The following is a 16,882-nucleotide window of genomic DNA, read 5'->3' as shown; positions in this document are numbered from 1 at the left end:
AGGCTGCGGTTCTGAGTGCGCAGACGCGAACGTAAGTCCTCTTCCTGGTAAGATGGCGCTGGGGTTGATGTGCGGACGCCGGGAGCTTCTGCGCCTGCTACGGCCCCAGCGTCAGGTAAGGATGTCCCGGAGCCGAGCGCCAGGATGCCACCCTATCCCTGTGACCCGAATCAGGAATGACTCGTGCTGTGGGCATGAGAAAACGCTGATCTTCTCACCGGGACCTGCGTCTCGTGACCTCGGGTCACATGAGGACGCGGGAGGGTTCCGTTCCCGACTCCGCGGGTTCAGCAGCCTAGTATCGTGGTCTGTTCCTGGGACCAAGCGTCACTCCTTCTAAGGAAACCTCAGCCTCAACCTCTGGGCCCCGGGGTGGGTCTGCAGTAGCTAAGATGCAGGACTCACAGCTTGCAAGCCTGCAGGGTCGCAGTCTGAGCGCGGGGAGTAGAATGTGCTCACCTGTGGTAGTTGGCTGCCTGTCTGGGCGGGGGGGGGGGGGGGGGGTGCGGGGGGAGACGGTGAGCATAATGAGCGACTTCACCCGGTAAAAGGATTCCATCTTCCTTTTACCCACTCAGTTCCACAGCGTCGCAGGGCCCTGCCAATGGCCCCGGAAAGCGCTGACAGCTGGGCTCCGGTTCCCAGCCGGCCGCTGCTGCGGGCACCCGCACTATGTCCTCCTCGCGGCCTCAGGCCCCCGGGGCCTCAGTACCTCTGCCATCTCTTTTGCAGAAGCCCAGGTAAGAGACGTTTCGTCCCTGCAGTGTTAGGAGTGGTGCTTCTTTCTGATTTGTTTTTATTTTGCTTTGACTAGGGGGAGGGGAATGTGGAGCAGAGTTTTTGTCCGCACTCCACCCAACTCGCGAAATGACAGCATCTCTGCTTGGGATAGATTTTCAAATCAGCGGGGAAATTATTGAGAGCACAGGAGGAAAGATTTACGTTATATACTAGGCGTTGTTTGCCAGAATGGTGGCAAGCCACTGATGGTGGTATGAGATGTGATTCTGTGTGTGTATTAGAAAAATTATAATTTGCATATCAACTGTGGACAAAGAATGTCACCTGCTATATCAGTAAACAAAGGATGTTGCGGCCTTCAGCCACTGCAGCCACCCCAGCCACCCCCAACCGTGCACCCTGAGGGAATTCAGGATGGAGAAACAAAACTGGCCGTAGACAGTTAAGGTACATATCAAAGGAATGATTTCAATAAGCCCAAAGTCTTGCGTCTTTCCATACTTAGAAAAGCACTAGGGCTTCCCTGGTGGCGCAGTGGTTGAGAGTCCGCCTGCCGATGCAGGGGACATGGGTTCGTGCCCTGGTCCGGGAAGATCCCACATGCCACGGAGCGGCTGGGCCCAGTGAGCCGTGGCCGCTGAGCCTGCGCGTCCAGAGCCTGTACTCCGCAACGGGAGAGGCCACAGCGGTGAGAGGCCCGCGTACCGCAAAAAAAAAAAACCAAAAACAACAGGTGGTCAAACACCAAAAAATTACTGCTAATTAAACAAAAACCAGATGTCTCAAGTTAATGAATTTAGTCCTTTTTTTTTTTTTTTTTGCGGTACGCGGGCTTGAGGAACTTGAGGAACTTGAACCTTGGTACCAGCAGAGGCCTCTTGTACCCATCTGCCTCCTCAGAGAGTCCAGACAAATTTTGGTGAGTCTCTCCTGGTTCTTGGATCTCCCATTTATTGTTTGATGATCCTGAGTTTTATTTGGCAGTGGCTAACAGGCACCTGGCTGCACAGTTGAAAGATACTGGGAGTTACTCAGTTGAGACACTCTGAGTGGTCTGGACTGGGTGACTAGCTGAGAAGCTGGCCTAACCTTTTTTCAGAAAGCTAGCCTCCAATTAACACCCTGCCAGGTTTCTGTGCTTATATTTACAAGTAGGTACTTAATTGGGAATTAAAGGAGACCTTGCCCTGAAAATGGCCAATATGGACTCTTTTTATTTTATATGCAGTTAAGCTAGAGAAAGCCAGCTTGATAAAACATCTTTTTGGTATTCTGACCTTACAAAGAAACAAAAGCCCTTCTAGGGAACTTGCGTTTTTCTGTCTTTGAAATGTAAACGTTTTACCTGATCTTCTTGCGTGTGTGTGTGTGTGTGTGTGTGTGTGTGTGTGTGTGTGTGTGTGTGTGTGTGTGTGTGTGTGTATGTGTATGTGTGTGTTGTGTGTGTGAAGTTGGTCTCTGCCATCCGGAAAGTACATATATGGTGTACGTTTGGCAGCAAGTTGAGTAGACTGAGATTCTGAGCAGTCTTGTCTGACTGCGCCAGCTCTCAGGGACTTCAGTCATCTTAACCTTCGGTGCGTCAGCCTATATAACAAAGACCTTTAATATCTTAGACTGTTTTTTAGGAGTAAACTTTCTAGATCTGTGAAGGCTACATCCTTTGCACTCTCTTGTGGAGATGCTTCTTGCATCTTATCCGTTTGAGTTGTAATTAAAATACCACCTATCAATAGCCATTGGATCCTTTAAATTGGAAAAAACTTCTAAATTTTTAGAGAGCTGTCATTGTAAACAGCTGTTTTATTGGTACCTATAAAAAATAAATTAGAGGGTGGATACACACACACACAATAGTTAACCTTAAAACTCCCTTTAATTTAAAAAAAAGGGTTTGGGAAACCTTATTTGTGGTCTCTGCTTCCCTTCAGAGGGTCTTACAGATGCAAAACATTGAAGATAATGTTAATGAGGCTGATTAACAGGGAGGTTAAAAAAAATGAAGGGAAAGTCTAGAGTCTTCTTCCCAACAAGGTGGAAATTTTAAAGGAACTCATTCCAAATGGATAAAGAAATCTTTAGATGGCTATTAAGAAATGAGATAAATAAAACTGATATTAATAGGGTTAAAACAAAAGGTTTTGATACAACACTACCTGAGGTTGGATGGACCAATGTTATTGGTCCCCAACATTAAAGGGCCCCAAACGAGTCCACTCTTATTTACTTACTCCAGTGTAATGTGTGTGTGTGGGTGTGTGTGTATATATACTTTTTCCCCCCTTCTAAAGGCTATAAGAAACTTACACTGCGATACCTGACCAGCAATTGCTTGGGGCCACAGGCCAATTGATCAAGTTAAAAGATTGACAAAAGAGCCTGAGTCCCTTGGCTCAACCTCTTACTGGGGACCCCAGAGCCTTTTATACAAAAATAGATTAAATGATTGGGATAAAAAGGAAGTTTCTGGACTACTTTTAAGACCAGGGCTTGTTGATGGGATCCTAATGGAAACTAAAGTTAAAGATATAGAAGTTGATAGACTTGAGATAAAAATATTTAAATGGACTTTATGTAAGAGGGTTACATCTCTTTTGCCTAATTATATTGTAGGATAGATATTATGTCTCACTGGGAAATGCTTCCCCAGCCTGGAATTATAAGACAGGGCATATAAATCTGCCCCTCAGACAATATTAATTAAGCATACTAAAGGAAACCAGTAGGGTTACCAGAGTCCAAACAAAACAAAGTAAAAACTGAGAGCTAATATTCCAGGGTTAATGAAAATAGTAATAGAGATTTGCTCTGGGTCTAACTGGTGCACTCAGAAAGGGGGCCTTTGTTGAATGCCTTGTCCAAACTTTTGAAGACATGATAAATTGAACCCTAAGAACTCTTGGTTTTCAGTTTAGTCGGAAATCTCAGTGATATTAAAAAAACAAAGAAAATATAGTTGGGCAAATCAATCTTTTAGTATCATTTAGGCAACTAACCAGTTCTTTGGGGAATTAAAAGCAACTGTCTGTCTTGAAAATCTCTACATCAGAAATGTAAATTCAGCCCACAAAGACCCGAGCCTGAGCCTAAGCCTAATTAGCTCTATCAGGTAAAACCTGAAACCAAAGAGGAAGGGCCTTTTAAAATTCAAACCAGTGGAAGGGTTCCCTCACCCAAAATCCAGTTCATACCCTCCTTAGGGTTTATCAAGGAGAAATACAAATCTTTTTTTTTAAACATCTTTATTGGAGTATAATTGCTTTACAATGGTGTGTTAGTTTGTGCTTTATAGCAAAGTGAATCAGTTATACATACACATATGTTCCCATATCTCTTCCCTCTTGCGTCTCCCTCCCACCCTCCCTATCCCACCCCTCTAGGGGGTCACAAAGCACGGAGCTGATCTCCCTGTGCTATGCGGCTGCTTCCCACTAGCTAGCTATTTTACGTTTGGTAGTGTGTATATGTCCATGCCACTCTCTCACTTTGTCCCAGCTTACCCTTCCCCCTCCCCATATCCTCAAGTCCATTCTCTCGTAGGTCTGTGTCTTTATTCCCATCTTGCCCCTAGGTTCTTCATGACCTTTTTTTTTTTTTCCCCTTAGATTCCATATATATGTGTTAGCATTACGGTATTTGTTTTTTCTCTTTCTGACTGACTTCACTCTGTATGACAGACTCTGGGTCCATCCACCTCACTACAAATAACTCAATTTCGTTTCTTTTTATGGCTGAGTAATATCCCATTGTATATATGTGCCACATCTTCTTTATCCATTCATCTGTTGATGGACACGTAGGTTGCTTCCATGTCCTGGCGATTGTAAATAGTGTTGCAATGAAAATTGTGGTACATGTCTCTTTTTGAATTTATGGTTTTCTCAGGGTATATGCCCAGCAGTGGGACTGTTGGGTCGTATGGTAGTTCTATTTTTAGTTTTTTAAGGAATCTCCATACTGTTCTCTATAGTGGCTGTATCAATTTATGTTCCCACCAACAGTGCAAGAGGGTTCCCTTTTCTCCACACCCTCTCCAGCATTTATTGTTTGTAGATTTTTTGATGATAGCCACTCTGACAGGCGTGAGATGATATCTCATTGTAGTTTTGATTTGCATTTCTCTAATGATTAATGATGTTGAGCATTCTTTCATGTGTTTGTTGGCAGTCTGTATATCTTCTTTGGAGAAATGTCTGTTTAGGTCTTCAGCCCATTTTTGGATTGGCTTGTTTGTTTGTTTGTTTGATATTGAGCTGCTTGTAAATTTTGCAGATTAATCCTTTGTCAGTTGCTTCATTTGCAAATATTTTCTCCCATTCTGAGGGTTGTCTTTTGGTCTTGTTTATGGTTTCCTTTGCTGTGCAAAAGCTTTTAAGTTTCATTAGGTCCCATTTGTTTATTTTTGTTTTTATTTCCATTTCTCTAGGAGGTGGGTCAAAAAAGGTCTTGCTGTGATTTATGTCATAGAGAAATACAAATCTTAAGTCTTTTCCACAAATAGCAAAGCCTTAGTCTTCTGAGCAAATGAATTTAATTTATTCCAACTGTTATTTATAAACTAGTAAGTTTATATTGTAATACCTGATTCATAGCTAAGTTTTTTAAGTGAAACTGTGAGATCTCTAGTTTTGTCTGTTTACGTGTGTGTAGACATTATACATATGAGATGTCACTACCTCTGGGTATACACTCTAAATTTATAAAAGACCTCTATTTAATTGACTTAAAAGTAAGCGCTTACAAATTAAATATTTCTAAATATAAAGGAAACTGGCCGGAATGAATTTCAGGTTCATGTGATCTAGGAAATATTCAATATTAAATTAATACCTGTTGTTAAAGCTAGTTTAAGCTTGCTGGTTTAATCAATATAGACATGTCTTTTATTGTACCTAGGTTTACTGAAGGTCAATAAGTTCATGTTATTTCTGTTGCAGAGTTAGTTGTCAGCAAGAAAAAAAAATTAACTTGGTGATATTTTCATAAGTTATAAAACCCACAAGCCACGGGATGCAGCAAAAAAAAAAAAAAAAAGGTAAATGAGGTACAAGTTGTCAACTGAAAAGAAATACACAACCTAAGAGTTGAGAATTGTGTTTTATTTGGGGTATTACTGAGGGCTTGACTAGGATACAGCCTCTCAGCTCTGAGGGACTGTTCCAGAGAGGTAAGGGAGGAGCCAGGGTATACGGGAGTTTTGCAAAAAAAGCCAAAACAAAACAAGTAGTCGGAATCGAAAGATTACTCTTAATTAAAGAAAAACCAGATGTCTCAAGTTAATGAGTTTAGTACTTTTCTATGTAACAAAAGATGCAAGAGTCTGGGCTTTTGTGGGGGCCGGGTGGGGAGTGCTTATTGAAATCATTCCTTTGATGTGCACCTTAACTATCTAGGGCCAGTATTCTGTTTTTCTCCATCCTGAATCCCCTCAGGTTGCACCCTTGCAGGTGGCTGCGGTGGCTGATGACCCCAACATCCTTTGTTTACTGATATGACAGGCAACATTCTTTGTCCTCAGTGCCTCCTCTTGGTCATAAATTAGATCAATGTTTTTGAGAGGCATTCCATGACCAATTTTGTCCCACATTGCTAGCAAGACACATTCCTAGATCAGGAGAAGATTCTGCTTATAGGCCAATGTGTTGATTTTTGGATTAGACCCTGTTCATAATCTAAAATTCTCTGGATCACCTGTCTTACTCATCTGTTAGGATCCAGGAAATGTTTTCCCTTATCTAGGTTGCACTATTACAGTTATTCTTTGTAGAGTTACATATATGGTCAACTGTCTCAAGACTTTTAGCCATGGTTACACATTGTTAATACAAGAGACAATCTTATAAAATAAACAGGAGGACTTCCCTGGTGGTCCAGTGGTTAAGACTCCGTGCTTGCAGTGCAGGGGACACGGGTTTGATCCTTGGTCGGGAAACTAAGATCCTGCATGCCACACGATGCGGCCAAAAATAAAAATAAAATAGACAGGATATGTACTATAGCTAGTAACGTTAATCAGATCATAGTACAGCAAAGAGAAACACAAGGCATAAACAATTTGGAAACAAAGAGAACAAATTAAAATAATAATTAGTATAAATAGTTGTAATCTGGTCACAGTAACAATCAAGTCAGGACTTCCCTGGTGGCCCAGTGGTTAAGAATCCACCTGTCAATGCAGGGGACATGGGTTTGAGCCCTGGTCCAGGAAGATCCCACATGCCGCGGAGCAGCTAAGCCCATGTACCACAACTACTGGGCCTGCGCACTAGAACCCGTGAGGCACAACTGCTGAGCCCACGTGCCACAACTACTGAAGCCCGTGCACCTAGAGCCTCCTCAATGAGAAGCCCGCGCACCACAACAAAGAGTAGCCCCCACTCGCCGCAACTAGAGAAAGCCCATGCACAGCAACGAAGACCCAATGCAGCCAAAAATAAATAAATTTATTAAAAAAAATATCATCAAGTCCACAGGAGAGAGCCAGCTGGAGAAGCCAAATTCTGGATGGATCAGGTAGAAAGATAAATGTTTCATCTTTGTTTACAAATGTATACTTTATCAACTTGCTTTAGATCATAGCCTAAGAAGAAAGGTTTCCTGGAAAACAAAGATTAAAAGCCAGTATATTTCAGAAAATTATAAATGATATTTATCAGTTCATTCAGTCCCATGTTTTTAATTAATTGCTGTTGATCTGGATGAAGTCATCACGTTTTTCATTAGTTTTGTAATTTCTTACCCAAGTCAGTGGTATGATCTAAAAGTTATCAGAAACTTACATTTGTCAAAAAGTTCTTTTTATTTATTTATTTATTTTGGCCACGCCGCATATCATATAGGATCTTAGTTCCCTGACCAGAGGTTGAAGCTGCGCCCCCTGCAGTGGAAGCACGGAGTCTTAACCACTGGACAACCAGGGAAGTCCCAGAAAGTTCTTTTTATGAATCTTCTTGAAGATCTTCATTTTATAAAAGCTCCAGAGTAAAACAGTGGTTGTCTATAAACCACAAAAGACTTAAAATGGCATGGTTAAAGATCTGGTTACAATAGATAGCTAGTAGGAAGCAGCCGCATAGCACAAGGAGATCAGCTCGGTGCTTTGTGACCACCTAGTGGGGTGGGATAGGGAGGGTGGGAGGGAGGGAGATATGGGGATATATGTATACGTATAACTGATTCACTTTGTTATACAGCAGAAACTAACACACCATTGTAAAGCAATTATACTCCAATAAAGATGTTAAAAAGAAAAATATCTGATTACAATGTAATTGACAAGAAACTTGGATATGCTGTGATGTACAGCATTTTAAGATAATAACTAGAATTATGATAACATTATGCCAGGAATTTTAGGAATTCCATATAAATTTTGGAATAGCTATATTAATGACATTTACCCATACAATATAACCTAAGGTTTGTCTCCAATCAGTTGACAGTATTTCTCAAGTAATTTAAACTTACCAAATAAGCCAACGTTTAAATTTGTCTCTGAGATGCCTCAGGGTTTCTTTGAAGCATCCCAGAGTTAGCTGGAGGTTAAAATAACTTTAGTTAGAATTGTTACTTGTAAGCTTGTCAAAAATATCAAAAAGGTTTCAAAACACATGGTCGCATAGTATCATAGGTCACTGTGAAACAATACTTATTCACTTAACCAAAGTGACAAAAGATTTCAAAAACAAGTACAGATCATTTAAAGAGTATGAACTAGATTTTGAGTGAGGGAGCCTTTCTAGCAGTTTGAGTTTTAAAAGGCCTTTTTCTCTTTTTTCCTTGGTTTCAGATTTTACCTGATTGAGCTAATTAGGCTCAGCCTCAAGTCATTGTGAGCTGTATTTATATTTTTGATTTGTAGAGATTTGCAAGACAAAGACACTTGCTTTTAATTCTCCAAAGAACTGGTTTGCCGCTTAAATGATATTAAAAGCTTGATTTGCCCAACTGTATTTTCTTTTATTTGCTTTTTTATATCACTGAGAAGATTTCCAGCTAAACTGAAATTCATGAGTTCTATGTTCTAGAATTTTAGGGTTTAACTTAACCATGCCTTTAAAAGCTTGCATAAGACATTCAACAAAAGTCCTCTTTCTGAGTTCACAAGTTAAATCCAGAGCAAAATCTCTATTATTATTTTTATTAGCCCTTGAATATTGCTCCCAGTTTTTATTTTATATTGTGCAGGCCCAGGTAACCCTGTTGGTTTCCTTTAGTGTGTTTAATTATATTTCCTGAGGGGCAGATTTATATGCCCTGTGTTATATCGGGCAAGGAAGCATTCCCCAGTAAAACATGTCTTTCCCATAATATAATTAGGCAAAAGACATGTAACGATCTTATATAAAGCTCATTTAATACCAAAGTTTATAAACTTTTGTCTCCATTCTTTTAACTTTTATACCTTTAACTTTAGTTTCTGTTAGGACCCCCTTCTGTTAGGACCCCCATCTATTAGGACCCCATAGTATTTTTGTATAAAAGGCACTGGGGGACTTCCCTCATTGTCCAGTGGTTGAGAATCTGCCTTCCAGTGCAGGGGACGTGGGTTCGATCCTTGTTCGGGGAACTAAGATCCTACATGCCATGGGGCAACTAAGCCCGTGTGCCACAACTAGAGAGCCCGCGAGCCACAGCTACTGAGCCAACGCGCCACAGCTAGAGAGAAGCCTGTGCACCGTAACGCAGATCCTGCGTGTTGCAACCAAGACCTGATGCAGCCAAATAAATAAATAAATATTTTAAAAAATAAAAGGCACTGGGGTTCCCAGTGAGGAGCTGAGCCAAGGGACTCAGACCCTTTGTAAATCTTTTTTTTTTTTTTTAATATTTATTTATGTTGCCACACGCGAGATCTTCGTTGCAGCATGTGGGATCTAGTTCCTTGACCAGGGATGGAACCCGGGCCCCCTGCACTGGGAGCGTGGAGTCTTAGCCACTGGACCACCAGGGAAATCCCTGTCAATCTTTTAATTTGACTAATTGGCCTATATGTTGCCCCAAGTAATTGTTGAAATGAATGAAATTTTCTTCCAGCCTTTTAAACATACATTTTTATTTTTAATTGGGATAAATAGAGCAGACTTGTTTGGGGCCCCTTAATGTTGAAGATCAATGGGAATCCCTAAAGGGGGCTAAAGCCCATCCAACTTTAGGTAGTATTGTACCAAAACCTTTTGTTTTAGTCCCATTAACGTCCATTTTATTTATTCCATTTCTTAAAAACCATCTAGAGACTTCTTATCTTTTGGGACAAGTCCCTTTAAAATTTCCACCTTGTTGGGGAAAAGTCTCTAGACCTTCCCTTCGGTTTTTTCTTTCCCTGTTAATGAACCTAATTAACATTATTGATTTTTATTTTTTTTTTAGCATCTATAACACCCATTGAGGGGAAGCAGAGACCAGGAATAAGGCTTCCCAAGCCAGTTTTTTGTTTGGTTTAAACTAAAGGAGTTCTTAGGTTAACCATTATATATATTTTTCCACCTTCTAATTTGGTTTTTCCATGGGTCCCGATAAAACAGCTGTTTATAATGAGACTCTCTAAAGATTTACTGATTTAGAGCTTTTCCAATTTAAAAGACCTGTCATCTGGCCATTAATGAGACATATCTTAATTGTGATTCAGACCAATAGGACGAAAGAAGCATCCCCACAAGAGAGTGCGAAGGATGCCACCTAACCAAGATACAGAAGGTTTACTCCCAAAAATAGCCCAAGAAAGTAAAGGCCTTTGTTGTACAGGCTGACGCAGCAAAAGTTAAAATGGCAAAAAGCCCCTGAGAGTTCGCACAGTCCGGAAAAAGACTGCTCAGAATCTCAGTCTGTTCAGTTGGCTGCAGAATATATGTACCTTCTGGATGGCAGAGACCAAGTTCTCACAAAACACAACACACATGTGCGCAGTCGCACACTTAAGAAGATCAAGTAGAACATTTACATCTCAGACACTGGGAGAGACTTGCAAGTTGCCCCAGAAGGGCTTTTATTTCTTTAAGGTCAGAATTCTGAAAAGATGGTTTATCAAGCTGCTTTCTCTAACTTAACTGCCTATGCAGTAAAAGAGCCCCAGGGCTTCCCTGGTGGTCCTTAATCGCTTCTATGACAGGGGGTGTGGGTTTGATTCCTGGTCCGGGAAGTTCGCATGCCATGAGATGCAGCAAAAAAAAAAAAAGCCCCGTGTGGGCTATTTTCAGGGCAAGATTTCCTTTAATTCCCAATTAAGTGAGTACTTGTAAGTATAAGTTTTGTACATACATAGACTTGGCGAGAGTGTTTAATTGGAGGCAAAGATGTTAGGCCAGCCTCTCACCTAATCACCCAGTCCAGACTCCTTATTGTCTCAACTGAGTAACTCCCAGTCTTTCCACCTGGTTTCCCCAGTAGCTTTCAACTGGGCAGTTAGACACTGCCAGATAAAACTCAGGATCATCAACCAATAATCAGGAGATCCAAGAATCACCCAAATTCATCTGGACTCTCCAAGGAGGCAGACAGGCCCAAGAGGCCTCTGCTGGTACCAGGCCCTGGATCCTCTTAGAGTTTGGGCAAAGGAGAGAGTTCTGCTCTGGTTCCCTTCGTGGTCACCAAAATTGTTGACTGAAAAACAAATGCACAACCTAAAAGTTGAGAATTATGTTTTATTCAGTGGTCTTGCTGAGGATTTAAGCCAGAGGACATCCTCTGAGATAGCTCCGAGGGACTACTCCGAAGAGGAAAGGGAGGAGCCAGGATATGTAGGAATTTTGCAAAAACAACCAGGTAGTCAGAACATCAAAAGATTAGTGTTAAAAGCCAGACATCTCAAGTGAATGAGTTTAGTACTTTTCTATGTGTGGAATGATTTAAGAGTCTAGGCCTGTTGAAATCATTCCTTTGATGTGCACCTTAACTGTATAGCACCCGTGTTGTTTTTCTCCATCCTGAATCCCCTCAGGGTATACAGTTGAGGGTGGCTGATGGCTTGATGGCTGTAGCATCCTTTATTTACTGATACCGCAGGCAATATTCTTCATCCAGGTGATCCAGAGAATTTTAGATTATCAACAGGGCCTGATCCAAAAATTAGCGAATTGAGTAGCCTATCAGCAGAGTCTTCGCCTGATCTACGAATCAACCTTCCTAGTGCCATGGGACAGAATCGGTCATGAAGTGCCTCCCAATTGTTGGTCCAGTTTATGGCCTAGAAGGAGGTGCTGAGGACAAAGAATGTCACCTGTCTTATCACTAAACAAAGGATGTTGGGACCATCAGCCACTGCAGTCACCCCCAACAGTGCACCCTGAGGGAAGTCAGGATGGAGAAACAGAATACTGGCCCTAGATAGTTAAGGTACAAATCAAAGGAATGATTTGAGTAAACCCAAATTCTGGTGTCTTTCCATACATAGAAAAGCACTAAATTCATTAACCTGAGACATCTGGTTTTTATTTAATTAGCAGTAATTTTTTGGTGTTACCTCTTCGGAACAGTCCCTCACAGCTGAGAGGCTTTGTCCTGTACTTAAGTCCTCAGTAATGCCCCAAATAACACACAGTTCTCAACTTTTAGCTCGTGCTTTTTTTTTCAGTTGACACAATTTATAATTGTATATCTTTGATTATAACTTGTATGTCCCTGATTTCATGGACATTAATATTTCTCAGGATGAGACCAAGTAGATACTTTTGATCTTAAAAAACTGAGTTGTTTAAAGAAAAATTATAATAGTTTCAGTGTATGCAGAATTGTGCCAGTGATACTCAAATGACTGAAGTTTGGAAAATGCACAAGAAATAACTTCCCAACATGAAGGAGAATCATGAAGTCTTATTTTGAGTAACTTATCTTTCTGCCTAGAGGGGAAAATAAAATATCCTTTCTTAAAAAATATTAGTGGGAATATTTATTTAGAATAAGAAATCTTTACAAAGTAATGGTTTTTAAAAGCTGACAGATACCACAAGCATTACAAAATCCAGGAAAATAATGTACTTTTTAATTGACTTCCTGGCATAAAATGTTCTTTTTAAGCTTTGAATTCTATGACAATGTAGGCTACCCTGGGAGAACGAGAAACAGGGAGTCAAGAGAGTACCCCAGTATTGGTTATAATAAGAGGGACCTCGATTTCTATGTGTGTGTCCCTCCCTCCCCGAATATAACGCCTGGCTTTTTTTTTTTTTTTTTTTTTTTTTCCTCCTTTTTCCCCACAGGTTCAGGCCCCTCCGGTCATTCCTGCAACTCCCCCACCTACAGCAGTACCTGAGGTGGCTTCTGGAGACACTGCAGATATCATCCTGGCTGCTGCAGAACAGAGCTTCACTGAGCTTGGGCTGGGGTCATACACCCCAGTGGGACTGATCCAGAACTTACTGGAATTTATGCATGTTAACCTAGGCCTACCTTGGTGGGGGGCCATTGCTGCATGTAAGGGGGATATATCTTGTACAACAGTAGGGGAAATGGGGGCTTAGGGTTAGAACTTTATTTATTTATTTTTGGCTGTGTTGGGTCTTCATTGCTGCATGCGGGCTTTCTCTAGTTGCGGCGAGCGGGGGCTACTCTTCGTTGAGGTGCGCGGTCTTCTCACTGAGGTGGCTTCTCTTGTTGCGGAGCACGGGCTCTAGGCACGCAGGCTTCAGTAGTTGTGGCATGCAGGCTCAGTAGTTGTGGCTCAAGGGCTCTGGAGTGCAGGCTCAGTAGTTGTGGCGCACAGGCTTAGTTGCTCCGCAGCATGTGGGTTCTTCCCAGACCAGGGCTCGAACCCGTGTCCCCTGCATTGGCATACGGATTCTTAACCACTGTGCCACCAGAGAAGCCCTGTCCCTTGGCTTTTGCGACAATCTTTGTGGATTTTCTTCCTGTCTTTCTGACCACACCCTCCCATCTCCATTGCTCAGTACTCTACCTGCCCCTTTAGTGCTGGGATTCCAGGTTCCATCCTTAGCTCCCTTCTCTGTCCACTTCACACCATTCATCATAATGTTGATAAAGCCTAAACCTGTATCTCCCCCTGGTCTCTTCTCAGCCCAGGCCCACTTGCTTACCCACAGATACCATCAACTAAATAAATATTTGTTGAAATGATCAAGAAATGTGAAGTGTAAGAAAAGAAATAGGAGGGAGCTAAAGCAGTAGGCCACCAGATTACCTCCTACTGCAGGCATTTCTAGAACAGTGGCTTTCAGACTTCATTCCTGCGAGCCCCAGAGTTCTGTAAAAGTGCTTCTGAGCAAAGCAAAGGCCAGAGCTTGAAAAATCCTGTAGTCAGACTACCTCCTCACCCAGGGCAGCTTGATTTTATCTGTTATGTATATTGGGGTTACACTTAGAGTTGGGGAAAAAAGGAGTCCACTGATCATAGAAAAGTTTGGAAACCACTGATCTACAAAAGTGGCTTCTGTCACCTTTTTGTTCAAGGAAACAAGATTCCTGGTCATTTGCCTAGAGAAGTTAATGCCAGACTTTTGACGTCAAAGCAGAAGACTGAGCCTCGAAGGAACTGTCATACCCGTACCCGTTGTTTTGGGGCCCTTTGGGCACGAGTCACAGGGTGGAAAAGTCTGGGCTAGGAGACCCTTTCAGTGAGGACCTAAAAACCTTCAGCCTTCTAGCTGCAGAATGGCTTGAATTTCACTCCAGTCTTCGTTCGTGTTTTCCAGGTACAGTCCTTGCCCGCTGCCTGGTGTTTCCTCTCATCGTGAAGGGCCAGCGAGAGGCAGCTAACATCCACAACCACTTGCCAGAGATTCAGAAGTTTTCCGCTCGAATCAGAGAGGCCAAGTTGACAGGAAACCATACTGAATGTGAGTCAGTTGCAGAATGAGCATGGGTGAGGACCACATTGGCACTTTCCCTGACATTCAGCTCAGGTTGGGGGAACAGCCTAAATCAGGAGTTGCTACAGTTGGGCGAGTTCTAAGATTTACCTGCTTCTTAGGCCTAATGCTTCCAGTGACTGGCCAGGGTCAGTTAGAATTCTCATGGGCCAGGTGATGAGGATGGTCACCTCCTCCAACCTAGCTGTTAGCTTCCACTCCCTTCACAGTTTACAGGGCCTCCTCGGAGATGACGTTCTACCAGAAAAAGCATGATATTAAACTCTTCAGACCTCTCATTCTACCTCTGACTCAGGTGAGCAAAAAACATTTCCCTTCTTTAACTTCATCAGAACCAATCAGATTACTCCTCTGTGTTTCCCATGCCCTAGACCCCCCAAAAAAGCATGTGGTGGTGATACTATGCTACATGGGTTTCAGTAATGGAGTAATTAAAATGTCCCTTCTACTAAAGGGTCCTGACACTGTTTATCCTGTGTCATAGGCCCCGATCTTCATCTCTTTCTTCATTGCCTTGAGAGAAATGGCTAACCTTCCTGTGCCCAGCCTGCAGACAGGTGGCCTCTGGTGGTTCCAGGATCTCACACTATCTGACCCCACTTACATGTTACCTCTGGTGGTCACTGCTACAATGTGGGGTGTCCTTGAGGTAAGCCCAGGTTCGCCGAGTGCCAGGCCTGCAGAATGGGGAGTGAGGGGAAAGTAGTTATAGAACGGTCATTCTTCACTCCCTGGAGACATAGAGTTGATGGGTAAGAAATCTGAGCCCCATTCAACTAAAATTGCCATGCATTTACTATTCTTCCCCTGCTTTTTTTTTTTTTTTTTTTTTTTGGCAGCTAGGTGCTGAAACTGGCGTGCAAAGTTCTGACCTTCGGTGGATGAGAAATTTTATCAGATTGATGCCCCTGGCAGTCTTGCCCATAACTATCCATTTCCCCGCGGTAAGTAATGTCTTAGGGGCTGGCTCCAAGTCTCCCGGCAGGCTGCCCAGGGACGCAGCTTCTGAGTACCTTCTCTTCCTTCTCATCCAGGCAGTGTTCATGTACTGGCTGTCCTCCAACGTATTTTCCCTGGGCCAGGTGGCCTGCCTCCGTATTCCAGCTGTACGCACTGTACTTAAAATCCCCCAGCGTGTTGTGCATGACTCAGACAAACTACCTCCCCAGGAAGGCTTCATAAAGAGCTTCAAAACAGGTAAGGGCCTGTCCTCCGTGAATAGGAACTGGGGAGAGTGGCCTAGAAGTGGGTACACGACCAAACTGCCTTAATCCTTTTTACACAGGCTGGAAGAATGCCGAAATGGCACATCAGCTACAGGAGCGTGAACGACGCATGCGGAATCACTTGGAGCTAGCAGCCAGGGGTAAATAACACTTGCAGGCTAAACTCTGTCATTTGTTTCTTCCTTTCCTTTGTTCATCGAGATTGGTTTTCTCCTTCCCCCAGGTCCCTTACGACAGACCTTTACCCACAACCCTCTGCTACAGCATGGAAAGAATGGACCTCCCAACACCCCCAATAGCAGCAGCAACAAACCAAAGTCAAAGCATCCCTGGAGTGACACACTTGGCTGAATTCTCTTCCCTGCTCATACTGGCAGGAACTCTCTCTCTTGAGAGACTCAGCCTTAGAACAAGAACTGATGCTGGGTCCTTGCCCCAGACCTAGAAACTGACAACAATGAAACTGACATTGTTGATGTTCATTTTAAAAGTGGATTCCACTACAGACTCTTCCACCTAAGTGTAAAAGAACACTGGGGAGCCAAGTGATCTTCCCATCCGCTGAGTTAGTAAACTTCCGTATTACGTGCTGCTCCCTGAATTAAACAGGGAAATGGACTGAGTGCTTCAGAGAAAAGAATAGGTTGGGTGATGATTGTTCTTGTTGGCCCATGCTCTTAGGAGGCATCTCAGTGTTGTAGCCTGGCATTAAGGGCTTAGATGTGTTGTCCCGTCCATACTTGCTTTGTGGTCAGAGGTGTGCGTGGTAAGCGGAGACTGTATCTGGAGGAACCACATTCATTTACCCCAAGATTACCTATAAAATATTCTTCAAGAAGTAGATATGCTTAAGTTTTTAGTGATAATTCAGAGGAAGTTGATAAAGCTTTTATCGAACAACCTAGCATTTTGCTACAGCAGCTTAGGTGTTCTCTTGTGTAGAGACTGGTTGCATCAGCCTTCAGCAACTGGCTCAAGAGAGAAAGAAATACTCAGATTCTTTCAAGCATAAGATTGTTTTTAGTCTTCCTGCCAGGCTAATGGGAGCTGTCCTTGAGACACTATATAAAAATGAAGCCAGGGGCTTCCCTGGTG

The 16,882-nt window shown here is 42.6% G+C and overlaps 1 protein-coding gene across 1 annotated transcript; it reads left to right on the top strand.

The window, feature by feature from the left end:
* Positions 1-51: 51 nt before the first annotated feature.
* Positions 52-16,724, top strand: OXA1L (OXA1L mitochondrial inner membrane insertase). The gene is made up of 10 exons (XM_079913705.1): positions 52-115; positions 579-740; positions 12,936-13,149; positions 14,385-14,528; positions 14,771-14,856; positions 15,046-15,210; positions 15,401-15,505; positions 15,596-15,758; positions 15,847-15,927; positions 16,011-16,724. The coding sequence occupies exons 1-10, from the start codon at positions 53-55 to the stop codon at positions 16,136-16,138; spliced, it is 1,311 nt and encodes a 436-aa protein (XP_079769831.1). The 5' UTR covers position 52; the 3' UTR covers positions 16,139-16,724.
* The last annotated feature ends 158 nt before the right edge of the window (positions 16,725-16,882 follow it).

The sequence above is a fragment of the Stenella coeruleoalba genome (assembly GCF_951394435.1).
Source record: "Stenella coeruleoalba genome assembly, chromosome: 2".
In the NCBI taxonomy this organism is placed as follows: domain Eukaryota; kingdom Metazoa; phylum Chordata; class Mammalia; order Artiodactyla; family Delphinidae; genus Stenella; species Stenella coeruleoalba.
This window is presented reverse-complemented; position numbering and strand designations above follow the sequence as displayed.